The following is a 12,682-nucleotide window of genomic DNA, read 5'->3' as shown; positions in this document are numbered from 1 at the left end:
AAGGAAAACATAGAGTTCAGTATCCATAGCTACCTTATATACTTGCTCAGCTCCTTTCTAGTTGCATGACCTTGAGCTCATCACTGACTCTCTTGGAGTGTTAGTTCCTCATAAGAACAGAATGCACTAAAAATTCCTATGTCATAAAATCATGCGTTTATCCACCAAGAAGGGAGCAAATTAAATTTGGAGTAAGAAGGAAGCTGTATAATAAAAATCAGAAGGAAGTAGTAGAAGAGTCAAAGGAGGGAGAAAAAGAGGAATTTTTTAAAAAGGAAGGAATAAATGGTATAACCTAATCCCAAAATAGGGTAGTGCAACACCAGAGGCAGAGTCGTCGCTGCAAAGACTCTGAGGGAAAAGAAATCGGAAGGGAGAAGTTAGTGAGTCATATGGGTGAAAATGATTTGAAAGTTTCAAAGAAACTTGCAGATGTGAGAAGTCACTAAACACTAAAACAATGGAGCCATGAGTAGAATGAACCACTCTCAGGCTTTCAGAGTAGACCTGAGAGTCTAACCTCAGATGTCAGTCAAGAATTCTAGGTTTGGGGAAAGGTACCAGATGGCCCATCTGGCTGTAATCTGAGATCAAACGCCTTTTTAAACAAAGGAACCAGGCAGAGGCTTTGTAAATAAGCCAGACCACAGACTAAAGGACAATCTTCATGTATTCACTCCTGAATCCTTCTCTTTTTACCTACTTAGATGAACTGTGACTTTATTAGTGTTAATGAAGAAAAGAATTTAAAAGGAAGGATCACATTTTTCTGACACTCATCCATGCATCTTCAATAAAGAGCACATAGACATTATTCATGGTCATTCACTCTTTTGCCAACCCTGAAAAGATGTCCCAGTGCTGAGTTAACAGCATACTGCAGTCTCCTATAAAAAAGGGAGCTCCAGAACCAGAGCCAGAAGGCCCGAGTCTCAGCTCAGCTCTGCTGATGCTAACTGTGTGACCTTGTCATGTCCTTTAGATTTCATGAGGCTCAGACTTAACATATGTGAAGTGAATGTTTTGTTTTGTTTCATTTTATTTTATTTTAGACTTTCTTTATTTGAGAGAAAGAGCACACAAAAAGAGAGTGTGGCAGAGGGAGAGCCAAAGAGGGAGAGGGAGAAGCCAATTCCCCGCTGAGCAGGGAACCCATTGTGGGGCTCAATCCCAGGACCCTGAGATCATGCCCTGAGTCAAAGGCAGATGCTTAACCTACTGAGCCACTCAGATGCTCCTGAAGTGAACATTTTAATCCTATCTACTTTAACCACCTCATGGAGCTATGATGACCATCAAGTGAAATAAGGTAAGAAAAAAACTATACAAACATTCGTTATTATTAGTTCATCGAGAAGACCATGGTGCTGAAGAAACCCACATAACGCAAGTAGATATTTGGTAGACTAGTTCACCAATCTTGTTTCTGCCAGATGGTTAAATTATATTGTTGGGTCCCCCCCAAATTGGATACCCCAATAATGGGTCTGTGATTAAAGGAGCGAGACTGATACAAAGTGAAGGTCAAGCAAAGCTTTATTTCTCGCCAAGCATCAGGAATCAGACAGACCATCTAACAGACCAGTCGGGGCCACCCCTACAGAAAGGAGGGCCCCTCCCTGTTTTCCAGACTAACTTTTATAGAGCAAAGGCCATGTGATTGGGCCTGGCTGCACACAGGTGGCCAATGAGACTGTAACACACACAGGAAACTTCACAGTGATGCTAGGCAACCAATTGAGTTACAATTTACCCTAGTAGACACTTGAATCAGCCTGTCACACCTTGGTTAGGATTGGCGCCAAAAGGCTCCCAAAGGGCGGGGGCCCATACTCCTTGGTAGCTAGAAGACAGTATGCGTCCCCTCTGATTGATTACCTCCACCTGATCTGACCCACCCTTGTACTTGGACTTTGTTACCTGGGACTGGTTTCTGGGACTTGTTTTGAAGTAAGTTTCCCTGGGTGGTGGGTGTGGGGGGCTCAATTTAAGTTTTACAACAAAATGGTGGTTCAACCGGGGTGGGGCTGGTCTGGCTGAATCGGCCCTTACAATATTCTAGATTCTCAGGACATAAAGACAACAAAGATTAAAAAATGACCCCAACTTTTCTCCATATCACAGTTGAGAATTAGCTGGGGAAAGGGGCAGTGGGATAGAATGAAGGACATATTGTTGTCTTTCCTGGTCATACTTGAAGAAGTGCCTACTTTCTCTGATTAGTCTCCTAATGACTCATGTCAGCAAGATATAACAGGAGGCAAAATGACCCAAAAGGGGTTTTGAGATTTTATTTTACAGATTTTATTTTGCAAAATCATTTCCTACATATGATTTCATTCATTCTTCATCACATTTCTGTGATAGAAAATCAAGGTAGCCCCATTTTTGCAGATGAGCAAACAGAGTCTCAGGGAATTACTTCTACTGCTTAAGATGGAATAGAGAAAGAACCTAGCCTACAGCTCAAATTTTATGACTCTAAGCCACATATACTGAGCCAACTAGAGAGAAATGATGATTATAACTAGAAAAGCCATTTCCCCCTAACTCTAAAGCCTAATATTATCTACACATGATTTTCTGAAGTCTGCACTTACAGTTCAAAAGGATATTGATTTAGTTTTTACCAAAATATGCCATCTGTATCTTTGAAATCTCTTATAGCCCTATTGCCTATTGAGGAGCTAAGATCTGAATAAATGCTTTCATTGGGATTTCAAACGCCTTTATCTTCATGTTGCAGACACTTTATAGACAGCTGATAAATAAAATAGAAGGTGCCTCACACAGCTAAAAATATACCCTCTTCTTCTTCTTTTATCTATTCTTAGTAATTCTGGAAGGACTTGGCTGGGAAGACTTTGTCAAGATGAGAGACGTACAACACCCAAATGCATTAAACCATTTTACAGGAGTAAAGTGCAGTTTCAAAGGGATAAGATTAGACCCCAATCCCTTCCCAGCTGCTAAAATGAAGCAAAAATGATATTAACATTAAATGGTATTAGGATGAAAAGTCGCAAGAGCTACCTGCTGTAAAATAATCAAGAAGAATTCATTTCTTTTCACTATTTTTGGATGGTTAGCAAGCTGGGGATGTGTAAGAATAAAGACCTCATAGGAGTTTCTGACTTATCTGTACAGAAAAGGAGCAAAGCCACAGAGCCAAGAAGTTCCATGGATACTGTCTCCTAAGGACATAGTTACAAGCCACAAGAATTTAAACGTCCTTAAACCTGGGCCTATCCTAGGAACTTGTGAGGAAAGAGGTGTCTGGAAGTTCTCAGGTCCAGACTTTTCCAAAAGTTAAAATGCCAGACCTTTTTGCTTTTCCAACACTCTTCAAAGAAGAGTACTCCCTAAGAGTTCCACACAATTACCTTAGTCAACTGGTAGGGACACGTCTTTAGAGAAAGCATGACTGATAGAGGAATGTCTCCCACTTTTGTTAAGTGGGATCTGATGGGTATGAAGAAAGTCTCCCCAGGGGAGATGGTATCTATGTTCTAATTCTTTAAGAATGCATGGGTGTTAGCTCAGTGAGATACAGAGAAAATAGTAAAAGGAACTGCCTCACTGAGGCCCAGAGCATGAGATAGGACGGTGCGTTTGGAGTTCCACGAGACATCACTGAAGGTTGGCTGGTTTAAGACTTTTCTGTATTAGGCCAAAGATCTAGGAGGCTATTCTCTAGGACAATGGCAGTCAAAATCTTAGCATTAAAACAAACTTCTAAGATTAGGAGTAATATTTGAGGGCATCCATAGAAGAGTAGTGGTCATGTTATTATCTGTTACTTTAAAATATTTGAAATGAGAAACTAATAGAAAGTAAGAAACCTTTTAAAGTAAAAATTGTATTTTGCTTTTCAGACTTGACCACTGGAATTAATACACAGAAATTTGAGGTGTTAATCAATGGATAGTGAAGGGACAATTTAGTCTTTACAAACTTTCTTCCTTCTGGAGCCTCTGGGAGGCTGAAGAGCAGGAAAAGCCAATGGAAGATTTTGAGCAGGAATCACATGATCAGATAAACTGTGTTCTCCAGGTCATTAACGCTGTTAAAGATTTTCTGTGTTATTCCTCTTAGGAGAATTTGCATTTGAGGGAGAATACTTAAATGCAGACAATGCTTAACAAAATGGGGTAAATAGCAAATAGTAGTTGAGAATTTAGCATGATAACATTGCTAGTTCTTCAAATCCCAGTAAAGAGTAAAACAATGCATAACAGTTGCCAGAATATCATAGTCTAAGACTGTTCTGTGTCCATAAATCTTACTACCTGGTGCCTCAGGGAATTGGGCCATGTAGACCATAGAGGAATGACCAGATTTCAGAAAATAAGATTATAAAAGACAGACCTCTCTTCCTCAACCAAAACTGTCTTCCCCTCAATGAAAATACCCTTTCCCTCCGGCTGTCTTCAGGAAGGTTTTAAGAAATAGGGAATGTGTATCATCCTATTGGATTTACTCACATTAGCGTAGAGTAACTGGTAACTTTCTAACAGGATATTTTACTTTTAAAGGAGTGCTTTGTTAACCCAAAAGGACATTTGATTGAGGAAATTCTTATAGAGTTAGAGGAGAGACATATATTTTTGGGAAGCCCAGCTTTTCTGGGCCAGAAAAGCCCCACTATTTCTCTGGCATCTTACAATTCTTTGATATCAACTTTGAGAACACTGTGAGAGAGGCATACCATGACCTTTGTTCCATAGAAAAAATACCCCAGATTGGAAATCAGTTCATCAGTGAATCATGCTATTTATCCAGAGTTGTAGCTTTGGACAAACCATGTCACATCTATGGGTCGCAGTTTTCTCATCTTTAAAATGAAGATTGGGAAGAATAATTTCTTAGGATGGCAGGGTGGTTTTTTGTGTGTGACAGCTGGACTGATGCCCCAGGGCAATCTGGTTCACTCCCCACCCCCGGCTGGGAGGACAAGAGAGTGCTCCCTCTGCTTTCAAGGGTTGACCCCAATTGTTGGCATCTCTGCTGAAGAAAATTTTCATGGACAGAGGAAGACCGCACTCTCACCCTGCGTGCAGGACATTTGTCATGTCTGTTCCAGAGCTGACATATTCTGAATCTGGATTCTTCCTGTATCACTTCTCAGCTCATTGTCAGTACAATTGTTGGAGAAACTCAAGAAGACATAAAAGTTATGTCTTTAGGGGCACCTGGGTGGGTCAGTTGGTTAAGCTTTTACCTTTGGCTCAGGTCAGGATCCCAGAGTCCTGGGATTGAGTACCCTGTCATTGAGCTCCCTGCTCAGTGGGGAGTCTGCTTCTCCCTCTCCCTTAACCCCTCCCCCACTGCTTGTGCGCTCTCTCTCTCTCTCGCAGATAAATAAAATATTTAGAAAAATGAAAGTTATGGCTTTAATTACTAAATGAAAAACAGTCAAAATATTAAAAAAAAAAAATAAAAAGCAGCCAAAATAAATTTTCAGTTAAAAGAAATAAAGGAACACCAAGGTCCATTTACCCTTATTCACTAAAGCCTCTGGGCTCCAATTCTTCCTTAAGTCTTCTGTTTCCCAAGAACTCTGCTTGGAAGCACAGAGGTCTTGGGCATTTGGCAGGACAGTGCAAGGCAGGGATCTCCATGCCACATGTCCCAGACAGTTTCTTCCAGTGGGGGTTACAAGGCACCAGATCTTCAAGACATAGCTAAGGCTTCCAAATTCCCCTGTAGGAAGGCATGCCCATCCTGGTCTGCTTGCCTCAAGCTCTGTCTTCTTCCAACTGAAAGTCATTTGGAAATAGAAAGAAATCTGGCTGTCTGGCTGTGAACCCTTTGCTGCCAAAGACTGAACAATGATTGCTTCCTCATAGGCTTTGCTTTCTAATAAAATTTTCGTTCATGTTAACAAGTGAAAACACTGAGAGGGTAGAATTTGACCTAAAAGTAGAAAAGCATGGAAAATGGACCAGGAATTTTCCAGATGAGACTAATTCAAATGAAAAATGCACCGAGGCACTGGGAAACCATCTGAAAAGTTAAGATATGTTCAAAGTGTATTATGAGCAAATTAATTTTTCCAGATACTGCTGATTTAGAAAATGCAAAATTAGCAAATTGTGCCTTGGAGATCATATGGCTTGGAGAACTTGGCTTACATCATCGGCAGATGATAGCCTGGACCCCCGCTTGGGCGGTGTTGGTGTAGCCTGTTTTACTCAAGTTAGAAGGAGTAATCTTAATGCTTTGAGGAATCACGTGTGGCTTCTTTGGTCTAGTGGAACAAACAGGAGTCTGAGAGGGCAGTCTGCTCTGCCACCAATTTGTAGTGATCTTGGAACATCAATTCTCCATGGGGAAGACAAAAGTACCAATGATCTTCTATCTAGTAATACTTCTGATAAGGAAAATCTATGTTCTGAGGTGGCCAGCCAATCTGGTAGGGGAATCCCAGTCCTGGTCCTAGGGCCATTCCAGGTTTTCTCCTAGCCCCACCTGCCACAGCTTCAAGAGTGACACAGATACAGAAATAAAAGTGTATAAACTACCCCCTTTGTTTATGCTCAGAGCTCAGACCTTGAGAGATCACTCTCCTCTGAGCCTGTCAGTGTGAAATAAATCTCCAATCCTCCAAGGTCTCCAAGCGCCTCTTCTTTGGCCAGGATCCAGCGCGTTCCATGCACTTCTTGAATGGAAACTCTCAGAAACTCTTCCAAGATAGAGATATACAGGGGGTTTTTTTGGTTTTGTTTTTTTGTTTTTTTGTTTTTTTTTTTTTTTTTTTTTTTTTTTTTGGTTTTTTTAGTAGGCATGGAGCCCATCGTGGACCTTGAACTCTCAACCTTGATATCAAGACCTGAGCTGAGATCAAGAGTTGGATGCTCAACCAACTGAGCCACTAGGCACCCCTCATCCAAACTATGGAGGAGAATAGAGGTGAATAGGGGGCAATGAAATGATTTAGGACCACTGCATCTACATGAAATATGGTTAGGTTTCATAGGGACTTGGAATGGGATCTAATAAACTGTCAGAGACCAGAATAGACATTATTTTCAATTTCTCTCTCTCCCACATGTTTCTCATTATTGTTTCTCCCTGCAAATCTGCTCCCACTTAGGCTCCTTTCTGTGCACAAAGTTTCCCTTACCCCAGTCCCAGCACTCATTGGATAATTTCAGCCTATCACCTAAACTCTCTGAGCATCAAATCTAAGGTCATAGACATGAGCTGCTTGAAAAAGCACCAGGATTTCAGCTCTTTCACCAGTGCAAGGGGAGAAAGGAATGACTATACCACTGACTATTGCAGGATCCAAATGATACAATGTTCTTAGTTCTAACAGCCAACAGTGAGGTCAGTAATTTGCCATTTGAATCCAAGAGAAAGTAGTCAACAGAGTGTGAGAGTCTGGGGCACTTTGTATCTCCCTTCCTGAGTTTTTCTGTAGGGATATATTATAATTGATGCTTATTGGGATACAGATTATCCCAAATGATCAAGGGCTCACGTGGTGTAAGGAGCACAGTGAGCAAAGAAGCCTATCTTAGGGCATAGTTTCATAACAAGCACGTTCAGGAGTGAAGGAGGACTCAGAGGTTGTTAGACAGATATATATTTAATACAATATACGTGATCATGGTTACAGATACATGTTTGGTGCTTTATTTACCAAGAAGTATGAGTCACACAGTACACAACATATTGACTACAAAATCAGAAGATAAATACAATTGTTTCTAAATGAAAAATTTACAGGATAAATGCTGACAGATGGATTTTCAACCTTTCATTTCTACTCCTGTCTCTGGTATGTGTCTCCTGAAGATGTGGGTTCCAATATTTGGAAAAAAATTTAGTTTTCCCAAATCCTGATACTATATAACATAAAAAGAACTTTTAGCAAAAAATGATCCAGATTACTTCTTTCCATTGGAAAATTTCTCAGCATTTCCCGCTGTTTTGTCTATGCCTTAGCTTATACATTTTCCTAGACAGGAAGTTAAATGCTTTTAATATCTCCATTATGACGTGACTGTGATTAGACTCTGCTATTTTAAAGGTTTCCTCTTGCAGGAGGAAGAGAGAAAGGGGGGTATAGGGGTGGGGTGAGGAGGGAAAATACCTCAAGTGAGAAAACAAGTAACTTGCAAGAGGCTTCTTAAACTGGATTTGAATAAGCTTGATGTGTAGCTTCTCTACTAGAAAAATAAGATAAGAGAACTATTATTAAACTGTGAGGTGAGGATAATATTCCCAAGACATTTTTTTCCCTTCACTCTCTGCTCTGAGTTTCCAAAGCTGCAAATTTCTCCTCAGTTGGAAGAGCTGATCTTTTCAGTTGTACAATGGTTCACTGATACTGAGGGAGGACTGTCCTTGGCTATCAATTGCTCTGGACTGCCACATGCCCTATTTGGGGAAAAGTGTGTTGAACCCAAGCAACAGCTGTAAATTGTTACCTGAAGAGCCTCCTCCCAAGTGTCATGTACATGTTTATCCAATAGAATGGAGACCGGAAACCAGAGAGGTCTAATGACAAGTCAGTCAGGATATACTGAGATGCATGAGGACCTCACGTCCAGAACCTACACAGAGTTCCCTGGCTCTTGGGTTTAGACGGTTGGAAACTCAGTTCTCCACTCTCTGTTCCCCCGCTCAGGTGACCCAAGTGGGGAAAGCCGATCCTCTACGTCTATTTTTCCTTCTAATCAAGACTCTTTAGGATTTGAAAATGAATTTCCTCATCTAGCTGCACTGTGACTCAAAGAATGCCTTGTTTGCAAATTCCAGTGATGATATTCAGTCAAAGGGAGCTGTTCTTAAAAGTTTCCTAATAAATCGATTAACTTCTTAGGTGTGGGCACTCTCTTCTTCACCACTATCCTTCTGTCCTCTCTTCCCCTGAGCCTTTATCTCCCAAAGTTGCTAAGTCCTAGCAAACAGGGAGAATGCACTGCTAAATACAGATGGTCTTTTAAATAATTTTCATGATCAAACCTGTGATGGGACAGATAATTTGACAAAGCCCTGGCAGGGGATGCTTCTGAGGGCATCCATTGATTTGGTGATGGTCAAGTTTTTACTGAAACTTCCGATCAGTTACTATTCTTTGGGAGACAACTAATAACCCCATCCTGCTGAAACGGAGTCTAGAGAGAGAACCCATCAACCAAGAAAATCCACAGATTTATAAATAAAAACAATTTCTTTCACCAAGTTTTTCTCATTATGCACTAAACACTGAACTCTACTGATAGTATAATTTACACAATAGAGAATGAGAGTTTGCAGGGCATGGGGAGCAAAACATTTCCATATATTTGATGTTACTGATGTGAAAGCAAAGGAACTGAAAGGCCCCAGTTCTCCATCTCAGAAGGTCTGTCTGGGAGAAGGGGTGTGTGTGTGTGTGTGTGTGTGTGTGTGTGTGAGTGTGTGTGTGTGTGTGTGTGTGTTGTTCATGTGAGCAAGCCCTGCTTTAGTAGATAAACACAGCCTCTTAATTTTTGTTAGAATCAATAGTCTACCTCTTTACTCCGGTCCATTTTGGACCCTAAACTGACGTCAACCCCAAACTGTATCAAACCCAGGCAGAAAATCTTTGGTTTGTGGGCCACTCCCCGGCCTCATCTTGGGTTTCCTTCAAGAGTGAGAAGCGTGTACTCCTCTTCCCATTGACCACAGTTTGGCTCCGCTACCTCTCTACATCCCAGATCACTTACGACTGTAGTTCCATTTCCACGAGGGAGGAAAATGAGAGCACCAAGCACAGCAGGACTCTTGCATACAGTTTCTCACTTTCCCAGAAATTTACTCAAGTGGGGAGGGAAGTGGGGAGGGAGAGGGAGTGATAAAGAGATGTTACACATTTCTTTTTCTTCCTGGAAAGACCATCCCAGTTTCTCTAATTTCCCAGAACTAAAAGAATGTTATTTTCTTTGTGTTACCACGGAAACTTCCAGTAACACTGTTTCCTCCCCACCCTCCCCCCTAATCTTTTTCCTAAGTTTAGCAGCACCTTAAAAAGTTTAGAAAGAATTTTGGGGGGGCAATTTTGATATGATTGCTTTCTTGTTTTAGGTTGTCATACTTGTATTCCTTTCAGTTTTATCACTTCATGTGTTAGAATAGTTTCTAATGTGTGTGTAAACTATAAATTTAAAATCATATATACCAATATATATATTACATGCCATCATTTGACTGGAAAGTATTCATGCTTTTTTTCCCTTCACTGTCTGTCCTCGTGGTGGTGCTTTTCCTGTCCTTTGCCTCCTGAGTTCAGCCTATGAAAAGGGGAAGGCCCTTCTTACTCTACACTCACAAGTCCTACCCACTGACATAGGGTGTGTAGTCAGTTGGTGAATACAGTTGATCTGGGTCTGTGTAAGGTCAACCAGCTGGGTGAGCTCTGTAATATCTAGTACATTTTCTGGGTATTTTCAAACATTTGGCTTTTTGAAATCATGAGAATAAAAAGTTTTTGAATTTTCAATTCAATGAACATTCTGCTTAAAAATGCTTTGGCATCCAAGAACAATAATTCACCTAGATCCTTGGGTTCTTAATGTTTCTAGCTGCATAAGAAAATAAAGGGCTGGAGATTTGATGCCAATTTGGGCAGTGTAGATAGATGCTGAGCAAGGTGGTGCCAGGAAGTTCTGCTCTGAGTTGTGTGTCACTTCTACACAAATGTATGCAGGAAGGACTTCTTGATGCTCATAGTGTTGATCCGGACTAGCTGTTGACCGCTTGGTGACGAGTATCTCTGAAGTAAACAATGTTTCCAACTATGAATGGACTCTCACCACACTGGCAACTGTTGGCAGTGGACCCACTCACTCCAACCCACTCTCAGAATGTGAAATGGCAAGTGTTCAGAAGGGCACGCTATCCTCCCAAAGAGCAAACACAGAGAAGAGCCAGCCAACACAACCAGAGTTCACCTGGAGACTACAGTAACATGGTTGCTTCGCTTTCAGTATTCTTAGGAAACAATTGAATAAATGGGCCATAAACATGGAAAATCATGAGTGTGTGGAGAAGAAAAGAATGTGAAAGGAGGAAATACAAGACTGAACAATGTGATCTTCTCCTTCAAAATTTTAGAACTTTATTCAACCTTTCACGGCTACTTTCTTTCAAAAGTAACTCAACATCCTCATCTTGGTTAGCCTCCCACATGGTTAGCTTGATTCTCTTTATTACTAAATTACGTAAATCACTGCTTAATCAAATCTACTAAAGATAATGAAAAAGATCTAGCAAGCCTTAACAATAATGAAAGACATAATTAAAAGGTAAAAACTACTAAAAAATACCATGGCTTATCAGTCAGCTGCGTGCAAGGTACATTGGGGCATAACTGTGCACTTTCAGGATAAATACGATCCGCTAATGGAGGGAACAGAGTAGGGAGGCAAGATAGGATGCTAAAAAAAAGTTACATCATTTCACAAAATGCAGGGTTCTTTGAAACTCTGTCTTACTTAGAAAGCCTTCATATGTAGTCAAATTATAAAGATAATTTGGTATTTTGAGGAAAATCATCATTTTCTAAATAAACAGATGGCATCATAGGGTAATTAACCATTTTAGGCTTGACAGAATTTTTCCATCTTGGTGTATAGATGGCTCTCCTGATATTGAGGTAAGGGACATCGTGCTGGACAGCATCTGTTTTATTTGACATGATTGGAGTTGAAAATTTTGGAATTTTATACTCACATGGATTTAAAATAATTTGAAAATCGAAACATTGCTCCTAAATACTGAAGGCATATATATACATTTATTAAATACTCTGTTGTCAGGTCATTGATTTAATAAAGAATATGGTAACCGGGCGGTGGGGAGTATAAGAGAGATATAAGGAAAGAATCAATATGGATTGTGTTCAGATTGATTTTTGAAACATTCATGGTTATATCTCTTGTTAGTGACCTCCAGCCAACACAAAGACCCTCTAAAGGGAAAATTGATATTTTACATAATGTATTTGCTTAAAAAAAATCAAATAATGGCTGCTTCATACAATTCGTTTCACCTTTTACTAACGGAAATCAGAAATACAGGAGTGGTTGCCCCGGGTCAGAATTAAAACAACAAATGAGATCAATTGAAATTGGTCTTTCTACATCCACATTCTTTTCAGACCGGTTTAGATGGAGAATTCGTTAGCCAAAACAAATGGATCTACATTCAATGATATCATATTCTTGTCTTATATTTTTGCATGCCTTTAGCAGAATGTTTCTGTAATTCTGATGAGCTTTGACAAGAACACACTGAGTAGAACTTAGTTAAGAACGAGACAGGAAAAAGACCCCAAGACAGGAAGGCATTCCAAGGACAGATAAACATCAAAGTGCACAGAAAGAGTAAGCGGCGCTCCCTGGGGTTTTCCCTGTTTGGGTATCTTTGAATGAAGCTGCTGTGGGAAGATGCGCAGGCTGCTGGGAAACGCAGGGCATTAATGGGGAAGTAACTCACAGGGTGATTCTCACAGCCCGACTGAATTACTACTTGATCAATTCCTGGTAAAACTCAGAGCGCACAAAGCGAGGCAGTGAATCCTTTTCCATCAGGGCATAGATTCTCTTCTGGGCCACATCAAAGCTGCTCAGGGAAGGTTCCACCAGGTTCTTCATGGTGATGTCCTTTGTGAAGTGGTCAATATTCACCTGTGGGCCAGGAAACAGGG

The 12,682-nt window shown here is 40.5% G+C and overlaps 1 protein-coding gene across 2 annotated transcripts in view; it reads right to left on the bottom strand.

The window, feature by feature from the left end:
- Positions 1-7,575: 7,575 nt before the first annotated feature.
- Positions 7,576-12,682, bottom strand: part of RGS5 (regulator of G protein signaling 5) — a 49,291-nt gene continuing 44,184 nt past the window's right edge. For both annotated transcript variants that reach the window (XM_059413414.1, XM_059413413.1), the window contains exon 5: positions 7,576-12,662. In XM_059413414.1, coding sequence (XP_059269397.1) covers positions 12,501-12,662 — 162 coding nt within the window. In that variant the 3' untranslated portion in view covers positions 7,576-12,500. The remainder of the gene's footprint in view (positions 12,663-12,682) is intronic.

The sequence above is a fragment of the Mustela nigripes genome, chromosome 10 (assembly GCF_022355385.1).
Source record: "Mustela nigripes isolate SB6536 chromosome 10, MUSNIG.SB6536, whole genome shotgun sequence".
Taxonomy (NCBI): Eukaryota; Metazoa; Chordata; class Mammalia; order Carnivora; family Mustelidae; genus Mustela; species Mustela nigripes.
This window is presented reverse-complemented; position numbering and strand designations above follow the sequence as displayed.